The sequence below is a fragment of the Heptranchias perlo genome, chromosome 13 (assembly GCF_035084215.1).
Source record: "Heptranchias perlo isolate sHepPer1 chromosome 13, sHepPer1.hap1, whole genome shotgun sequence".
NCBI lineage: Eukaryota > Metazoa > Chordata > Chondrichthyes > Hexanchiformes > Hexanchidae > Heptranchias > Heptranchias perlo.
Genome location: NC_090337.1, coordinates 57,087,764 through 57,108,278, shown reverse-complemented (window position 1 = coordinate 57,108,278; position 20,515 = coordinate 57,087,764). Strand labels below are relative to the sequence as shown.

General features: G+C 44.3%; 1 protein-coding gene across 1 annotated transcript in view; it reads left to right on the top strand.

Annotated features, from left to right (window-relative positions):
* The first annotated feature begins 2,635 nt into the window (after positions 1-2,635).
* The window catches only part of aire (autoimmune regulator), a 30,493-nt gene continuing 12,613 nt past the window's right edge, over positions 2,636-20,515 (top strand). The window contains exons 1-4 of the mRNA XM_067994752.1: positions 2,636-2,782; positions 5,050-5,224; positions 16,823-16,971; positions 20,371-20,486. Of these exons, the coding sequence (XP_067850853.1) occupies positions 2,636-2,782; positions 5,050-5,224; positions 16,823-16,971; positions 20,371-20,486 (587 nt within the window). The remainder of the gene's footprint in view (positions 2,783-5,049; positions 5,225-16,822; positions 16,972-20,370; positions 20,487-20,515) is intronic.

The window sequence follows — 20,515 nt, the reverse complement described above, 5'->3', positions numbered from 1 at the left end:
GTTGAGACCACCTCTGGACTACTTCCCCCTTACCTGTGGCCCTGGCCATGATCAAATCAGATTAAACTCTATGTATTAAACATGGCTTAATGGTCAGTGAGGGTGCATTTAGGCGGAAGCCAAATTAATTTGTGTATGGGGTAATTGTGTTCACATCTCAATAGACACACTGCCAGCCCAGCCCAGCACTGGAGTAATACCTGATTTCTGTCATGAAAGGCTCTTGTCAAGCCAGCAGAATGCGAGCTCGGATTGGTCTGTTCCACACCTGTCATTGTTGATAGGCTACATTAGATTTTTATAAAACTCCAGCTGCACTCACTTGTAGATGCATTTATAAAAAGATTTACGATCCTCCTGCATTCATTCCAGAAGTTTCAGGGGATTTCTCCATTGTGATAAAGGTACGTTAATTTAATTCTGATAAAGATAGATTCATTTAATTTTCTGTTACTTCATTGTAATAAAATACGGTAGTTTATTGCACGATTTATCCATTCGAATAAAGGCATGTCTGGTTAATATACTAACAACTTCATTGTGATAACGGTAAGTTAGTCTAATGTATATTGATCCACTGTGATAAAGGTCTGTTCGTTTAATACACTATTATGAGCAGTGGAATTGAGCAACTCATCTTTTTACTCAGGGGCTTTCTCTGCTGCTGTAGAATGGGCCCTGCCATCCTTGTGCAGAGATTTTTCTGCGGGGCCCAGTGACCAGCGTAGTTGGGCCACAATCGTTGCACAGAATCAGTCTGCCTAGCAGGTTCCACATCAGCATTCTAAGGTTCCCTTCTTATCTGAAGGAGCCGCACTAACCTCTTACTGATGGGCAGGTAAATAGAATTGCACTCGCAAATACTTTCTGAATTACCTCCTCAGTGCTTGCTAATTAAAGAAGGAAGTTCAAAAATGACCAACGTAAGAGTGTGTATCATAAATGTACCGGATTCAAAATAGTACAAAGGGTGAGGGGCCCCAACAGGTGAAATTCCCTCCATAAGGGCATTCAATGGGTAAGATTCATCTATAGGGGGCTCTAATGGGGGATACTTTCTCTCTATAAAGGATCCCAATGCATCAGACTGCCTCTACAAGGGGTCTCAATGGGTAAGGCTCTCTCTTGGGGGATTTCAAATGGATGGGACTCCTTCCATAAGGAATCCTGGTGCGAAAGAGTCTCAATGGGTGAGACTCCCTCTTTAAGAGTCCTTCAATGGCTCAGTGGCTCAGTGAGTTTCCCCAGCTAGTAGCTGAGCCACACAGGTCAGGAAAGTTCCAGGTTTGAAACTTGCGTCATAGCAACACTGAGCTCTTGGAAAACCATATGCCTGGCATCCAATGTCATTGTGGTGTGCAGAGGCAGGGAAACTGAATTGATCACAGGGTGAATAACTCCCCCCGCCTTCTCAGCCCAATAGAACAACCCACTTATTCGATATTTGTAAGTAAGGCCAGTTAGATCGATTCTCACTGAAGGTTGTATTAATTTGGTTCGTTGTATTTTGTTTCTTTATGCATCCTGGAAGCATGGAAGGAATTGTAAGGCAGATTGTTTTCTGACATTTGGTTTGCTGGAAAAAATGCCTATTTTCTGCTAGTCTGCTTATTTGCTAATTGTACTGTGGCCAATTCAATGTAATTACTTTGGCAGTGAATAAAAGTAGTTCTTAGTCACACTCGGCTGACTCCTATGCGTAACTGTGATAGAGAGACCGTAAAAAAAACCAATACAGAGTATCCTTTAGAGCCAGCCAGATTTATAGTGGAAAGTGAAACTGCCCACTTCTTCCACAGTCCATGCATAACTCTTTCAACCATGGACTCCTGCTCCTCTCGATCTCTACATTCTCTTCCTAACTCCATGGGAAGCAAACTTCTTGAAGGTGGTAATTGACCCCAATGAACTCCCCTTTTCGCAGGTACTGGTACTGCTTCTGGTCCCAATTCAGATACTGGTCCCAGTTTGGGTAAAGTTCCTGCTCCCAGCTTGCGAACAACCTCTGGTTCTGGTTCAAATGCTTGTCCTGTTTTAATTACAGTTTCTGGTCTTTGTTCAGGTTCAAGTCCAGGTTTCAGTACAGTTCCTGGATCTGGTTCAGGTGCTCCTCCCAGTTTGGGTACAGCATTTGGTTCCATTTTGGTTACTGTTCCTGGTTTGGGTACAGTTTATGGTTCTAGTTCAGCTGCTGTTCCTTGTTTGGTACACTTCTGGTTCCTGGTTAGGTTCCGTTCCTGGTTTGGGTACAGTTTTTGGTTCTGATTGAGGTTCTGATCCTGGTTGAGGTGGTCATCCTGGTTTGCGTTCAGTTTCTGGTTCTGATTCAGATTCTGTTCCTGGTTTAGTACAGTTTATGTTCCCGGTTCAGCAGGTCGCCTTGGTTTGGGTACAGTTTCTGGTTCTGGTTCAGGTGGTCATCCTGGTTTAGATACAGATACTGGTTCTGGTTCAGGTTAACTCCTGATTTGGGCTTAGTTTCTGGTTCTGGTTCTGGTTCTGGTTCAGGTGCTACTCCTGATTTGGGTATAGTTTCTGGTTCTGGTTCTGGTGCTGTCTTCTTTCATTACTTCTTCTGATTAGTGCAATACACATACCTTCCCAGACTGTTTATCTTCTTCCCTTTCATCACAGAATGTCAGGCTCAGATAAAGCTCCTGAGTTGGATCTCAGACAGATACTGAAGGTGAACAGGACAGAGATTTCAATGGCCATCGACGATCTCTTCCCATTTCTGCATGGACTGGTAGATCATGACGTCATCACAGAGCAAATATTTAAGGTATCAAAATGGGTCACATGCTCAGCCGAGCGATGATACTTCACGACAATGGACACAGTCAACACAAACTGCAGTATTAGGAAGTGAGACAGTAACAGAACAGATTTATTCCATTCAAACCCTTGTTTCATGTCATAGGAACAGAGGAAAGCAGAGAACTAGAAAAGCCTATGAAGCAATGTCCTACATTTAGCTGGCTGGTTAATCATTAACAGTGCCTGGCTCAGGTAGCAGATTACTGCATCTGTCACAGAGGGTTGACTCTATCTCCAGGAATTGTCTATCTCCAGGAATATCATCTTGGAGCCATTTCGACCCCAAAGAGACCCTCCATAACCTTCCCCTCCCTACCCCATAGAAGGGGTGTTAGGTAATTGATAAATGTGGGTTTGAGCCCTCACTAGGACAGCAGATATTAGGAACTCCTCATGAGCAGCATGGTGAAAAGCCCAACTCACCATAACATGTGCGAGTGCAGTCCATCCTCCTGACCACAACATGGGCACACACCATTTCCCACCCACTGCTGCAGACCTGGTTTATTTATCACCAACTGCTTAATCCAGTTTGTCATTTCAGGCTCTTTGAGAAAGAAGCATGCCTCTGTGACCTTCATGGTACTCAGTGACAGGTCCCTGCAATCGTTTCCCCTGTTTACCGTAAATTCGCTTCACAGCTTCGTTCTGGAGAGAGAATGCGATAGAGAATGAATGTGAGAGAGAGCAAATGTGAGAGAGAGAGAGAATTTGAATCTGAGCGAATGGCAACATGAGAGAAAGAAAATGGGGCCATGGTAGAGCAATCAGGGGCATAATTTTAGCCCGGAGCCAGGAAGGGGGCCGGGGTCGAATAGCGGACGGGAAACTCAAAAGAACAGGTTTCGCAGACATCCTTATGATTTTGACATAAGGACATCTTTTTTTTTGACCAGACAGGCCAGCCTGATTGACAGGCTGGTCTCAGTCAGACAGCAGAAGAGCAAGGAAGAGGTAAGTGTTCAGGTAAGTCTTAGATTGGATGGATCGGGGTGGGGGCGTGGGGGGGCATCGGGGGCGCATGGGAGCATCAGGGGCATTGGGGTCACCGGGGGAGGGGTGCTTAGTCATGGGGGGGGAATCGGGGGGTCAGTCACTGGGGGGGGGGTCGTGATCAGGGGTCATCGAGGGGGGATCAGGAGGTCAGTCACTGGGGAGTGGGTCAGTCACCATGGAGGGGGGGTGTTGGGATCGAGGATCATCACGGGGGTTATGATCGTTGGGGGGGGGGTCATGAGCATTGGGGGGGTGCAGCGATCGTTGGGGGGGGGGTCGCTGTAGATAAGCTTATTGGGCCTGGGGGAAACAGTCCTGCTCCTCTGGGCCCATAAGCTGTGCTATAAAGGCACTTACCTGTAGTTTCGGGCCTTCTCAACTCCTCTCATGCAGCGTGAAGGAGAAGGCCCAGGAATCCTGGCCCACAGAGGCTCAAATCACAAAACCTGAATAAATAGAGGCCCGCAGCATCCTTGGAAGGTTTCAGTGACCAACCCGCCTCCTGAGAGTGGGTAGGTTGTCCGCCCCTCGTCCCACCCCCGAGCAAACCGGAAATGGACGGGTTGGAGGCGGGTTAGGGGCAGGTTTGAAATTGTTGCAACTTTTAATGCCCCCAACCCACCTGTTTGTCAGGGTTAAAATCATGCCCCACGTGAGAGAGAATGTGATAGACAGAATGCGAAAATGTGTGAGGGAAAGAAAACCTAAGAGAGCAAGAGAATGTGAATGAGAAATTGATTAACAAGAGAACGTGGGAGAAAATGTGACAGACAGAAAAAGAATTGAGCAAAAGAGGATGTAAGAGGGAACCTGAGAAAAATAGAACTTGTGAGAGAAAGAACATTACAGAGAGAATGTGAGAGTCAGAATATGAGGATAAAAGGGAACATGAGAGAAAGAATGAGAATGTGAAAGCAAGAACAAGAAAAAATGAGAGACCAAAAGAACGTGAGAGAAAATGAGAGAATGTGAGCGAGAGAGATGTGAAAGAAAGTCCGAGAGAGAAAGACAGAGTGCAAGATAGAAACAAATAGAGAAAGAGAGAACAGACAGAGAAAAAGAGAAACAAGAAAACAGCATAAAATAGGCCACAAATGAAAGAGGATTTGACTTTAAACATGATTGACATTTGAAAGAACAGTTTCTATTCCTCTGCCACCCAGTCTCAAACTCTTATTTCTGGAATCCCCTGAACGGTTTCAGATTAATGACAAATTAATCATTGTTCTTCCACAGGAAACGTTACAATTGAAGGAACAGAAGGGCAGTAACAAGGCCGTGTATGCTGTTCTCACATGGCTCCTGGAGAAGAGCAATGTCTCCATCAGTGAGTTCTGGAAGAATCTGTTCAAAGATTACAATCTGGAGCGGTATCCCAAACTTCAGCCAGTTTACCACAGCTTTCCGAAAGGTAGGTGGTGAGACTGTCTCTGATTCATATCTGCCATATAGCACACAGGAAACAAATGAATGCATAACAAATTTCGTACAACTGCGATAATGTTACAACCACAAGAACAGAGCATCAGTATATTACACAGAGGGCTGACAGGAGGAGTATTACAGGGACTGAAGGCGAGAGTGTTCAAAAATAATTCTCTTGTTGCTCTCTGTTTTTTTGATTTGTTGATGTCTCTTTCTCCATTTGTTTGAGTCTGTATCTGTGTTTGTCTGCCTCTCTCTTTGTGTGTGTGTGAGGAGGGAGGATGGGGGCTGTCTGGGTGAGTGCCTCCTTGTCTGTAAATGTTGATCTTTTTCTGTGTTTATCTCTCTCTGTATTTGTGTCCGTTTTTCTCTCTCTCTCTGTTTTTTTCTCTTTCTGCCTACTTTTTTCTCTATTCCGTGTTTTTGTCTCTCTCTCTCTCGTCCCTGTTTCTGTCAGTGTGAGTGTGTCTCTGTGTCTCAGTCCCTCTCTATGTGGTAGATTTTGACTCTGTGCAATAGTGTAAAACAGGAGATTGTGAACCAATGGCTTGTTTTACATCTCTACTGATTTCAAAATCGGGGGAGATGTAAAACGGGCTGCCGATTCGCTATCACTCGCTTTACATTATCGCACAAAGTCAAAATCTGTCCCCTATGTCTCTGTTCGATTATCTGTGTGTGTCTCTCTCTTTCTCTTTCTATCTGAGGGAAGTGTGACACATGGGGCTGAGGGGGAAATTGTTCAAATTTTGTTGCTCTCCGTCTCTGTCTCTCTCAATGTGTGCCTCTTTCACTATCTGTCTGTTTGGATGTGTCTCTGTGTGTCAGTCTCTCTCTCTGTCTGTAGCTGTCTGTGTACATATGCGCGTGTACGCACCGCTGTCTCTCCCCGTGTTTTTTTCTTTCTTCTGTCTCTCTCTTTTCTCTGTCTGGCTACGTTTCTTTATTTCTCTGTTTCTGTCTGTCACTGTCTTTCTCTCTGTCTCTGTGTCTTTGTGTGTCATTCCCCCATCTGTCTCTCTTCTGCACGGGTCTCTCTCTGTCTCTGTCCTTGTTTTTGTCGGTGAGTGAGTATCTGTGTCCCTCTATGTCTCTGTCTATTTGTTTATGTATGTCTCGCTCTCTCAATCTCTCGCTCTCTATCTATGTCTCTGTCTGAATCTGTCTTTCTTTGTCTGTCTCTCTGTCTGTCTGTGCCTCTGTCAATATCACTGTGTGGATCTGTCTCTCTGGGTCTGTCTGTCACTGTCTGGGTCTCTCTGTCTGTGCCACATCTGGGTCTTTCTAGACCCATCTCAGTCTATGTCACTGTGTGGGATAGTCTCTCTGTCTGTCTCTCTGTTTGTGTCTGTTTTCTGTCTGTCTTTCCTACTAAGAACACACAGCAGTTTATTTACACCTCCAACCAGATGAGCATGCTGGGCAATAAATGGCTGCTCTTGTGTTTGCTGCTGTCTATTGACTGACTTGCTGCTGGTAACTCTGACTCTCAGGATCCGCTCTAGTAGATAGAGATTCCGATAGAACAATTCAAAATGAAACAAGGAGAAACACAGCAGGAAGAAAATAAAAAGAATCTCTGTGTTGATTGGAATTTACAGACTTAGATCTCAACAAACTGAGACGAGGAAGGAAGGCCCCCAAAGTGTCTGCCGAGCAGATAACAGCAAGGCCTCCGCTAAAAAGAAAACCTCCCGAGGAGCTGCCAGCCAATGTACCCGTCGCCAACACAAAGTGTACCAGCAACAAGGTGCCGCCGGGTAAGAGAACGTACTATAGGGAGTAAATAATGACCCTGGGTCACAGAAATAAACAGACCGTACAGGATAAACCACGAGCTCTGGGTCACAGAAATAAACAGACCGTACAGGATAAACCACGAGCTCTGGGTCACAGTAATAAACAGACCGTACAGGATAAACCACGAGCTCTGGGTCACAACAGGTACTGACACACACACACACACACACACACACACAAGATACTCACACACACACACAAGATACTCACACACACACATACGCACCAGGTACTGACCCACACACACACACACACACACACACACACACACTCAGAATCACCGAAGGTGCATTTATACATCACCTTATTACATCCTCTGGATGTCCCAAAGCTCTTCACAGCCAATGAACGACTTTTGAAGTCCAGTCACGGTTGTTATGTGGGTAAACACAACGGCAAATGTACTCACAGCAAGGTCCCACAAACAGAAAATGTATGCATGATCTGATAATCTGTTTTGCTAGTGTTGGTTGAGGGAATAAAGTTGATCAGGACATTGGACAACTCCCCGCTGATCTTTGAAAGGTGCAATGAATCTTTTTGATCCACTTGAGTAGCCAGATGGTTTGTTTAACGTCTCATCTGAAAGACGATGCCTCCAACAATGCAGCAATCCCTCAGTATCGCACTGAAGCGTCAGCCTAGATAATGGGTCCTACAGTGGAGCTTGAATGCACAACCTTCTGAGTCAGAGACTAGGGTGCTATCAATTGTGCTATCAATGTCTAGGAGACAACAGATAGCAGGACAGCATCAGAGAGTAGTTTGGATGCTTGGTTTAGCCCCTTTCAGCAAAGCAGCATTAACCTTGTCACTTTTCAGGGGTGATATCAAGTGGAAGAATACCGAGAAAAACAGAGAACACAAATATTCTCAGACTGCCTCAAGGAGATGGTAAGTGACCTAGAATTCCAGCATGGCCAGTTAGAGCGACACAGTGAAGGAATCTTTGGGAAATGGGACCGTTGCAATTTGGCTAGCCCCCGAACACTTTGTACTCATGCCCACCTCAAAAGGTAACCTTACGTGTGCCTGCAATTGGGTGCCGTGTGCCTCAGGGTTAACAAGCTACCCATTTGCTGCTGGGTTAAGGTCGATTTGAAGCAAATTCCCTGTCCTATGCCCCTGAGCCGAGGTTTTCCACTTTTGCAGAACTGAAGCACCATGGCAGGATTTCCACCCATCACAGAGATGTACCCTTCACCCCGACTGACCTTCTAACCTCGGGGTATATTTGGTGGGCTCCTGGGTCTTTGCCGAGAGTCCACCAGGCGTGGGGTTGAAGATCGGCAGGAGCAGACCACAGGGCTGCCAATAAAGCTTATAAAAGAATTTCAAAAGGGGGGAAGGGGAGAAGCAGGGGGAGGAAGGGGGAGAGGCGGGGGGAAAGGAGGGAACAGGAGAAGCAGGGGGGGAAGCAGAAGCAATGCGGGGAGCTGAAGCTAAGCCAACATGTTAGTTATGTGGAGAGACTGGAGAATCTGGGGTTGTTCTCCTTAGAGCAGAGAAGGTTAAGGGAACATTTAATAGAGGTGTTCAAAATCATGAAGGGTTTTGATAGAGTAAATAAAGAGAAACTATTTCTACTGGCGGGGGTGGGGGCTGGGGGTCGGTAACTAGAGGACACAGATTTAAGGTAATTGGCAAAAGAACCAGAGGGGAGATGAGAATTTTTTTAATGCAGGGTAAAGGGCAATAAGGGTGTATGATGTGCTTAATGTCCAAGTAAGTTAAAGCTGGTGCATTAATAACAAGCTGGCTACAAAACAGAAAACAGAGAGTAGGGGTTAAGGGTAGCTACTCAGACTGGCAAAAGGTGGGAAGTGATGTTCCACAGGGATCAGTGCTGGGACCACTGTTGTTCACAATTTACATTGACGATTTGGATTCGGGAATCGGAAATACAATTTCACAATTGGCGGACGACACCAAATTGGGGGATATAGTTAATACAAAGGAAGAATGCGTCAAAATGCAAGAAGACATTAATAAATTTGCAGAAAGGGTGTGTAGTCTGGAATGCACAGCCCGAAAGGGTGGTGGAAGCAGATTCAATAGTAACTTTCAAAAGGGAATTGGATAAATAGTTGAAAAGGAAAAATTTATAGGGCTATGGGGAAAGAGCAGGGAAGTGGGACTAATTGGATAGCTCTTTCAAAGAGCCAGCACAGGCACGATGGGCCGAATGCCCTCCTTCTGTGCTGTACGATTCTATGATTCTAAAAATATTACTCCGTCTCAGTGAGATGTTACTCTGTGTATCAGTGAGATGTCACTCTATCTCAGTGAGATATTACTCCGTGTCAGTGAGATGTTACTCTTTGTGTCAGTGAGATGTTATTCTGTGTATCAGTGAGCTGTTACTCCGTGTGTCAGTGAGATGTTACCCTGTGTGTCAGTGAGATGTTTACTCTGAGTCAGTGAGATGTTACTCTTTGTGTCAGTGAGATGTTACTCTGTGAGTCAGTGAGCTGTTGCACTGTGTGTCAGTGAAATGTTACTCTGTGTGCCAATGAGGTGTTACCCTGTGTGTCAGTGAGATGTTACCCCAGGAAGTGAACCAATGACATGTTTGGGGGTATGATATAAAAACATTAACATAAACATGACTTGGGCTGAGGCAGGACTGGGAGCTAACCATCCCTGATTATAACGTATTCATTAGGAATAGAATAGGAAAATAGTGAAGAGGAGTGGCAGTGTTAATCAAAGACTTCATTACAGAACTAAAACATAGAGATTATACTAGGGATGGTACAAAAGCTGAGTCTATTTGGTTTGAGTTGAGCAATAGGAAGGTAACTGTTGCAGTGGAAAGGAGATCCAGGAAGAGATATGTTGATATATGAGGAACAACGGGGCCATAATAATGATTGAGGAAGTGGAGTTAATACAATGTGTTCAGCACAGCTGTCTAGAAAAGTGTAATTTAAGTCTAACAAGAAAATAGCCAATGCTATTCTAGGAAATTATATAGCGTAAGTAAATACTGTAAGTTATGGGGAGCTTCTAGGAAATAGCGGTCAAATCATAATTATAAAAATTGAAAATTGGAGGGAACAATTAAAGATAAAACTATTTGCCTGTGAAAAAAGCAAATTTGAATGAGATAAAAAAAGAAAGGGAATAAGCCCAAATAAATTGGAAAGGAAAATTGGCAAATAAGACTTATAACAAATCTAGGGTTAATAATACAAAAGAAAATAGAGAGGGGAGCAAGAAAGATGAGAAACATTAAGAGGAAGTAGGAAGAAAGACTGGTAAGAAATATAAATGGAAACAGTAAAGGATTTTATAAACACAAAGGATTTTATAAACACAAAGGATTTTATAAACACAAAGGATTTTATAAACATAAAGCGGGCTGCTTTGCCCTGGATGGTGTTGAGCTTCTTGAGTGTTGTTGGAGCTGCACTCATCCAGACAAGTGGAGAGTATTCCATCACACTCCTGACTTGTGCCTTGTAGATGGTGGAAAGGCTTTGGGGAGTCAGGAGGTGAGTCATTCGCCGCAGAATACCCAGCCTCTGAGCTGCTCTTGTAGCCACAGTATTTATATGGCTGGTCCAGTTAAGTTTCTGATCAATGGTGACCCCCAGGATGTTGATGGTGGGGGATTCGGTGATGGAAATGCCATTGAATGTTCTAATGGAGGATGAAGGAATGACAGAGATACTAAATGAGTACTCTGCAGCGGTTTTCATAGAAGAGTCTGGTATTGGGAATGAAAGAGTGCAAGAGGAGGAGGTGAAGCTATAGATAAGGAAGTAATACTGAAACTGTAAATGGTTTTCTCGGGCATACTGAAAACACACCTCTTACTATAAGTTCTGGAATGATAGGGATTATAAGGACAGATCAGACTTGGACACATGTTTTCAGGCTCAACCGTATTGTGTTTAATAAGATTAACAATGAAACTAGTAAACAGTACAAACTCTGGCTTGTCCAATAAGCCCTACCATGCTAAATTACCACGGCCTAATAAGAGAAACCCCCCCCCCCACCCCGTGAAATAAACTAACACAGGACCCCCCCCAGAACTAAAACCCTCTAAGGTTTGGTTGGGACTTACAATCACCCCTTCACATGGCTAAGTTATTGCTTGCAGTTTCTTCCTGCACGTCCCGCTCCTGGTTCTGTACCGCCGACGCAGTATCCAAGTTCCAGTTTGAGTCGAGGTCCGTTGATGAGGGAAGAAGAGCAGCGCTCAGCTTCTGGCGGTGTTCCGTTGAATCGACCCGAGCCCAACTCGGGAGACTCTCTGTAGATTGATGCCGAGGAGCAGAGAGAAGAGCAGAGAGCAGAGCCCAACAGATCCTATACTGATCGATGTATTGATTCAGGTGATCTGTCTGGACCCCCCTCCCCCTCCCGTGGCCTTTGAAATCTTTGTGATAAATGATATTTCATTTTCCCGCTCCCAGGCTTTGCACCTGGAGAGACAATGGGTGCTGATTACTGGGTGTCTGTCATTTCCTGAGTTGATGGCCCCCATTAGCAGGTAATGGGTTTCGATCTCAAACCGATCTTGCTTAACTGGCTTCTCTCCTGCCTTCCACCAGTTTCGGTTGGGACTGAGTGTCTCTGAGTTACCTCTCGGGGTATTGTTCCCAGTAATCATGTTAAATGGTGATGACGTCAATCGGTCTGGGTTCCCATCCACCCAGCCTGTCAGTGTGAAATGTCTGTTTGAGTATGAATGCATTTTAGTCAGGTTAGCCTGGCTCGAAACTCCTGACAGTCAATCCTATTCTCTAAGCCACTCCCACAAGCTTGCCAAACAGTACAGTTCTTTTTTGGGGGTATTGGATTTAAAATATGATTCATAAAAATGGCCAGAACGCTGGTGCTACAAAACAATTGGGAGAATCCAAAGTGGAAAAGGCACCAGGCCCTGATGGCATGCATCATAGAATGCTGAGGGAAGTCAGAGAAGAAATAACAGAAGCACTGACCACAATCTTTCAAATGTGCTTGGATATCGAAATTGTGCCAGAGAACTGGAGGACTGGCAATGTAACAGCTCTGTTCAAAAAGGGTTAAACCAAGTAAGTATGGACTAGACAGCCTAATATCGGTAAAGGTAAGCTACTAGAGGCCATAATACGGGATAAAATTAACATATACCTGGAAAGACATAGGTTAATTCAGGACAACCAGCACTGATTTGTAAAAGACAAGTCATGTCCAATAATACAATAGAATTATTTGAGGTCATAACAGAGTGTATTGATCAAGGCAATGCAGTGGATATTGCAAATATAAATTTTCAAAGGCACCCCATAGGAGGCTTGTTGATGAAATGAAAGTGGACAGTATTAAAGGGACTGTGGTAGCATTGATGGGAAGTTGCTTGATGTACAGAAAACAGAGAATAGTGGTTAATACATCTTTTCCAAAGTGGATTGCGACTACTTTTGGAAACCCTACTTTAAGAAGGATGTCAAGGCCATGGAGAGGGTGTAGAAGAGGTTCACTGAGATGATATCAGGAAAGACAAGTGTTAGGAGGGGAAACTACAGAAACAGGGGCTCTTTTCACTAGAACAAAGAAGGTTAAGAGGAGATCTGATAGAGGCATTCAAAGTTATGAGGGTTTTGAGAAAGAAAATCACCAAAAGCTATTTCCACTGTTCAGTGCATTGGTAACTGGATGGATGGAATAAGATGGGCCAAAGAGCTTCCTCATCCATAATTATCTTGTGACCATATGAATCACACGGCTGTGTATATTATGCAGAATCGTAGCCCCGTGTACAGTTTAGGGAATAGCAGTCCTCTGTATATATTAAAGGGAATACCAGCTCTCCGTATAAATTATACAGCACAACAGTCCCTGTGTATATTATAGAGATTAGCATCCCCTGTGTATGTTATACATAATAGTATCACCTGTATATATTATGGAGCAATGCAGCCCTTGTGTATATTAGAGAGTGACAGCATCCTTGTGTATATTATAGAAAAAAGCAGCCCCTGTGTTTAATAGAATGAGGGCTTCTTTGTACAATAGAGGATAGTAGCCCCTGTGTATATTATAAAATATTGGCGCCCCCTGCATAAATTACAGAGTAACTTCTTCAGTGTATGGAGAGTAACAGCACCCCTGTGTATATTATGGAGAGTAACAGTGCTCCTGTGTATATTATAAAGTGTAATGGCACCCTGTGTATATTGCAGAGAGTAATAAACCCACTATGCATACCATAGAGAGTAATGGTGTCCACTATGCATATTATGGCGAGCAACAGCTCCTGTGTATAATATAGATAGCAGCCTCTGTGTATATTATAGAATGTAACACTAAGAGTACTGGTGGCCCCTGTGTATAGCAGAGAATAATGGCCCTCTGCCTGTGTATGTGGCTAAGTAAAGAAATTAAGGATAGTATCCGACTAAAAACAAGGACATATAAGGTAGCCAAACTTAGTGGGAGGATAGAAGATTGGGAAGTCTTCAAAAGACAGCAAAAAGTAACTAAAGGATTGATTAAGAAAGGGAAGATAAATTATGAAAAGAAATTAGCAAAAAATATAAAAACAGATAGCAAGAGTTTCTATAGTTATATAAAAAGAAAAAGGGTGGCTAAGGCAAGCGTAGGTCCCTTGGAGGATGAGACCGGGAAATTAATGGTGGGAAACATGGAGATGGCAAAAATGCTGAACAAATATTTTGTTTCAGTCTTTACGGTAGAGGACACTAAGAATATCCCAACACTGGACAAACAGGGGGCTCTAAGGGGAGGAGCTAAATACGATTAAAATCACTAAGGAATTGGTACTCAGTAAATTAATGGGACTCAAAGCGGATAAATCCCCTGGACCTGATGGCTTACATCCTAGGGTCTTGAGGGAAGTGGCAGTAGGGATTGTGGATGCTTTGGTAATAATTTTCCAAAATTTTCTGGACTCGGCAAAGGTCCCGGCAAATTGGAAAACTGCTAATGTAACACCCTTATTTAAAAAGGGTAGTAGACAGAAAGCTGGAAATTATAGACCAGTTAGCCTAACATCTGTGGTGGGTAAAATTTTGGAGTCTATTATTAAGGAGACAGTAGCGGAACATTTGGATAAACATAAATTAATAGGACAAAGTCAGCATGGCTTTATGAAAGGGAAGTCATGTCTGACAAATTTGCTTGAGTTCTTTGAGGACATAACGTAGAGGGTGGATAAAGGGGAACCAGTGGACGTAGTGTATTTAGACTTCCAGAAGGCATTCGACAAGTTGCCAGATAAAAGATTATTGCTCAAGATAAAGAATCACTGGATTGGGGGTAATATTCTGGCATGGGTGGAGGATTGGTTATCTAACAGGAAGCAGAGAGTTGGGATAAATGGTTCATTCTCGGACTGGCAACCAGTAACCAGTGGTGTTCCGCAGGGGTCGGACCTGGGTCCCCAACTCTTTACAATCTATATTAACGATTTGGAGGAGGGGACCGAGTGTAACATATCGAAGTTTGCAGATGATACAAAGATGGGAGGGAAAGTAGAGAGTGAGGAGGACATAAAAAAACCTACAAGGGGATATCGACAGGCTGGGTGAGTGGGCGGAGATTTGGCGGATGCAATGCAATATTGGAAAATGTGAGGTTATGCACTTTGGCAGGAAAAATCAGAGAGCAAGTTATTATTTTAATGGCAAGAAACTGGAAAGTACTGCAGTACAAAGGTATCTGGGGGTCCTAGTGCAAGAAAATCAAAAAGTTAGTTTGCAGGTGCAGCAGGTGATCAAGAAGGCCAACGGAATGTTGGCTTTTATTGCTAGGGGGATAGAATATAAAAACAGGGAGGTATTGCTGCAGTTATATAAGGTATTGGTGAGACCGCACCTGGAATACTGCATACAGTTTTGGTCTCCATACTTAAGAAAAGACATACTTGCTCTCAAGGCAGTACAAAGAAGGTTCACTCGGTTAATCCCGGGGATGAGGGGGTGGACATATGAGGAGAGGTTGAGTGGATTGGGACTCTACTCATTGGAGTTCAGAAGAATGAGAGGCGATCTTATTGAAACATATAAGATTGTGAAGGGGCTTGATCGGGTGGATGCGGTAAGGATGTTCCCAAGCATGGGTGAAACTAGGACTAGGGGGCATAATCTTAGAATAAGGGGCTGCTCTTTCAAAACTGAGATGAGGAGAAACTTCTTCACTCAGAGGGTAGTAGGTCTGTGGAATTTGCTGCCCCAGGAAGCTGTGGAAGCTACATCATTAAATAAATTTAAAACAGAAATAGACAGTTTCCTAGAAGTAAAGGGAATTAGGGGTTACGGGGAGCAGGCAGGAAATTGGACATGAATTTAAATTTGAGGTTAGGATCAGATCAGCCATGATCTTATTGAATGGCGGAGCAGGCTCGAGAGGCCGATTGGCCTACTCCTGCTCCTATTTCTTATGTTCTTATAAAGAGTAAAGCTTCTTATGTTAATTATATAGAGAGCATTGGTGCCTCCTGTGTATATTGAAGAGTAATGGTATATGAGAAAGTAATGGCACCCGCTGTCTGTATTATTGAGAGTAATGACTGGCGGATGTACACACTGGCAGATTTTTCCATGTCATCCTGCAGCATCACCCCCTTGACTCCCAAAGGAAGGCTCACTACAGGGCAGTATTTGTTTCCCATGCCCCCTCCCTCGGACCCCAGAGATATCTGTTCCCAGACTGGGAATGGTTTATTACACAGGGAGACCATGAGTTTTCATTGCAATTTGTGATAGCTAAAAAACCCAACAGTGCCATTCAAGATGCTGGGACGATCATAGTATTGGTACCAGTAATCTGCAATTGTTCTCCTTAGAGCCAAAAAGGTTAAGGGGAGATTTAATAGAAGTGTTCAAAATTATGAAGGGTTTTGATAGGGTAGAGAGGGTGAAACTCTTTCCACTGGCAGGAAGGTCAATAACCAATGGACGCAGATTTAAGATAATTGGCAAAAGAACCAGAGGGGAGATAAGGAGAATTTTTTTTACGCAGTGAGTTGTAATGATCTGGAATGCACTGCCTGAAAGGGTGGTGGAAGCAGATTCAATAGTAACTTTCAAAAAAGAACTGGATATGTATTTGAAAAGAAAAAACCTGCACAACTGTGGGGAAAGAGCAGGGGAATGGAACTAATTGGATAGTTCTTTCAAAGAGCCGGCACAGAAACGATGGGCTGAATGGCCTCTTTCTGTGCTGTATAATTCTATGATTCTATAATCTGACCCAGGATAATGTGAATACAGGAGAGTAGGATCCAGGGTGGGCAAAAGGGAGGGACACAATTTCAGTGATAAACAACTCCATCTATTCTCAGCACACCCTGCTCTAATCTTCTTGCCAGTGATATAAACCTTTTTTAGGAGAGATATTAGAGCCATAGAAAGAATACAGCTACACCAGGAATCAGAGTTATGCAGAAAAGATCGAAAAACTGGGGCTTTTCTCACCAGATGGATTAAGGAGGTTTGAAAGTTATCAACAATTTTGAGAGGGTAAATAGTGAAAGATTGTTTCCACTGGTTGGAGAAACAATATCAAGGGGGTGAGAATTATCACAAGCAGAACTAAGGGGGAAACTAGTTGTAATGTTTTCACACTGAGTGTTATTAAAACATGGAATACTTCACCACAAGTGACTGTTGAAAGAGAGATTAGAGCATCATTTAAAAGGGAATTGGATAAGTATTTGAAAAGGAAAAATGGAAAAGGGAGAAAGACAGGGAATTGCGATGAATGGTCTCCTTCGATGCTGTAAATTCTATGAAAATACTGACGCCTGATACATTCACTTCAGGGATTTCAAAAAAGGGAATTAAGGTTGGCGGAGATTCGCACGCGCTCAGTAAGCCTGAAGATCTTGGAGGGAAAAGTAGGAGCAAAATATGGAAGATGGGTGCTCGCTACAAAGGATTACCGCTGGCACAGTTCATCGGGATGAGTCAGGTAATGCACCACAATCACCACTATCACCACTATCACCACCACAACAACAACTCGCATTTATATAAAGCCTTTAACATCGGAAAGCATCACAAGGCACTTGACAAAAATGGACGCTGAGCCAAAGAGGGAGTTATTAGGAGTGATCAAAAGCTTGGTCAAAGAAGTAGGTTTTAAAGAGGGTCTTAAAGGAGGAGAGGGAGGTGGAAAGACAGACGGGGTAAAAAGGGAATGCCGGATTTTGGGATCCAGCTGGCTAAAGGCACGGCCGCCAATTGTGGGGCGAAGGGAGGGAGGGATGCACGAGAGGCCAGAGTTGGAGGAACGGAGAGTTCTGGGAGGATTGTAGGGCTGAAGGAGGTTACAGTGATAGTGAGGTGCAAGGCCATGAAGGAATTTTACACACAAGGATGAGAATTTTAAATTGGAGGCTTGAAGGACCAGGAGTCAGTGTAGGTGAGCATGGACATGAGTGATGGGTGAGTGGGATTTGGTGCGTGATAGGATATGGGCAGGAGGATTTTGGATGAGCTGAAGTTTACAGAGCATGAAGGATGGGAGGCCGACTAGAAGAGCACTGGAATAGTCAAGTCTGGAGGTGACAAAGGCATGGATGATTGTTTCATCAGTAGATGGGCTGAGGCAGGGGCAGAGACGAGCGATGTTATGGATGTGGAAGTAGGCGGTCTTTGTCATGGAGAGGATATGTGGTTGGAAGCTCAGCTCGGGATCAAATAGGACGCCAAGGTTGTGAACACTCTGGTTCAACCTGAGGCTGGGGAGTGGGGTGGAATAAGTGGCAAGGGTACGGAATTTGTGGCAGGGGATGAAGGCAATGGCTTTGGTCTTCCCAATGTTTAACTAATGAAATTACAGCTCATCCACGACTGGATGTTAGCCAAACAGTCTGACAACACTGAGGCAGCAGAGGAAGTGAGAGAAGTGGTGGCGAGTTAGAGCTGGGCGTCATCAGCGTACATGTGGAAGCTGACCCCATGTCTTCAGATGAGGTCGCCAAGAGGCCACATGCAGATGAAGAAGAAGAAGAGGAGGAAGTGTAAGGATAGTTCTTGGGGGACTTCAAAGGTAACAGTACAGGGGTGGGAAGAGAAGCCATTGCTGGAGATGCTCTGGCTATGATTGGATAGGTAAGAGTGGAATCGGGCAAGCTCAGTCCCACTGAGTTGGACATGGAGGAGGATGGTATGGGGCGGTCGACAGTGTCAAAGACTGCGGAGAGGATGATGAAGGAAAACACACCACGGCCACTCTCATAGAGGATGTCATTTGTGACTTTGATAAAGCTGGCAAAATTCTGGCACCCACTGAGGGTGCTATGGATTGTTGGGGGGGGGGGGCTTGATGGCACTGTGGGTTGGGGATCTCTATGAGTTAGTGTCACAGTGGGTGGTGAATTGGGTCTTCATGGCACAATAGCATGAGGGCGCCATGATACAGTGGGCTTGTTGGCACAATTGGACGCTGTCCTTTCACCTCCAGGACCTGAGCTTGATTCATAAGCCAATCATATGCAGCATTGCATGGTGCAGTCTAGCTTTAAATGTATAAACATTAAAACACATTAGCTACCCAGACAGGCTTAAAAAGTTGGGCGTATATACTTCAAAGAAATGCAGACCCATGGGCAATTTGATCGATAAAATAATGAAGGGACTAAAACGTGTCCATGCTGATAAATTAGATAGTTTGGGAAGGACCAGAAGTTATGCTTATAAGTTACACAAGGGTAGAACTAGGTTGGATGTTAGATGGTTTTTCTTTTCCCAGAGAATAGTAGATCTATGGAACAAGTTGCCTGTTCGTGCATTGAGGGCTCATTTGCTGTATACCTTCAAAAGAAAGCTGAACCAGTTCCTGGCTAGGACGGAGACCACATCATACAAGGGGCAGGTACTGAGGAATGTAAGGCATGACTGATGTGACCTCCAACACCAGTTTCAATCAACTTGGGGATCGGAGATGTGACCTCCAACACCAGTTTCAATCAATTTGGATTTTTTTCTGGTTTTTAACCTCTCCTAGGAGATTATATGGACCTGGGTGGGTAGGGAATATCTTAATTGTGAAGCATAAGGCATCACAACTGTATGAGACAGGCTAGATGGACTAGCTGGTCTTTTCCCGGCCAGCATTTTTCGTATTTTCATAATGTAACAGGCTGGAGTAGATTATGGACAGGATGATTTTTTTCTGTTTTCGGTGAAATTCCAGCCCATTTATTTTAATGACTGAACACAGCTCCAACTCCACAGGAGGCGGGTATGAATGGGGCTCTCGAGTACCTTGCGTCTGGTGCTTCCCCTCTGTAAGGGGTTTTATTACTGTTTCTCGGGCTTATTATAGGTCAGCCAGTTTTGTTTTCCTGAGCTGCCCTGCCCGCAGTGCGGTTGCGAATCGCTTACCCCTTCCTGATTCTGAGCTGAGGACTTATCGGGTGGTAACAAAGACAGACGAACAGACCAGTGGATTGGTACAAGGAAAACCAATGTTTATTAATAAGAAAACTAAAAACTACAAGGTAAACAGTATAATACAGAAGATAAAAAGAAAGAAATCGCTATGGGGTGGAAGAAACGGACACATCGAGGGAAAATTCTAAAATCACAATTTTAGCAATATCCCTTTAACCCCCACCCTTATACCTAGCTAGATTTTCTTGTGGCGGCCAGAAAATTAATGCTCACCGGTGAAACAGATGAAAAGGCCTGGCCTCCGTGCCCTGCTGCTGCCGTCGACATGTGGTTGCGAGGTTTACTGGATGGCCTTCCTTCTTGGTTGCTAGCAAGCAGCAGGACCCCGGCCACCAGGCGAAGAGAGAAGAGAGAGAGAGATACTGGGAGGCTCCCAGTTATACCCTCCTGGTAACAGGTTTTTTTTCGTACCTCATCAGCTTGCTTCATTGTTTGATTTAAGCACGAAAACGTAAGACAAAGGACCCCATCTCTGGCCCATTTACATTAATGGCCAGTTCCTGTATTGATCTGTTCCATAAATGCTTTACCATTGTTCCGAATGTACCTTGATGGTTCACCTTTTGTCCTGCGATCACTTCCTGCTCGAATTTTGATGTGTAGGCCGGCCATGTTGATGGCTTGCCTCAGGGCTTGAATGCAACTGCATTGTGCAAGGAAACCTGTCTGAGACACGAAGCCTGCCGAGTTGTTAGAGAATGCTGCAGGCTTTTTTTAGGCCATGAGTCTGACCGCAGCCATTTTGAAAGATCCTGGATTTTTAAAACAGTCACACCAGGGTTTCTTTAATAACTCCAATAAATCTCCGGGGTGGGGGGAACATGTGAAATTTTGCAGATCCCTTCCCCTCCAGGCCTCGGTTTGTCCCTGCGTGTTTCTCACATCCTTCCCTTGTTTCCTACCCAAACAGAAGAACGATGACGAGTGCGCAGTGTGCAGAGATGGAGGCGAGCTGATCTGCTGCGATGGTTGTCCGCGAGCCTTTCACTTAGGCTGCCTTGTACCTCCCCTCACAGAAATACCCATGTAAGTACCAGAGCTGTGGCAAAATAGGT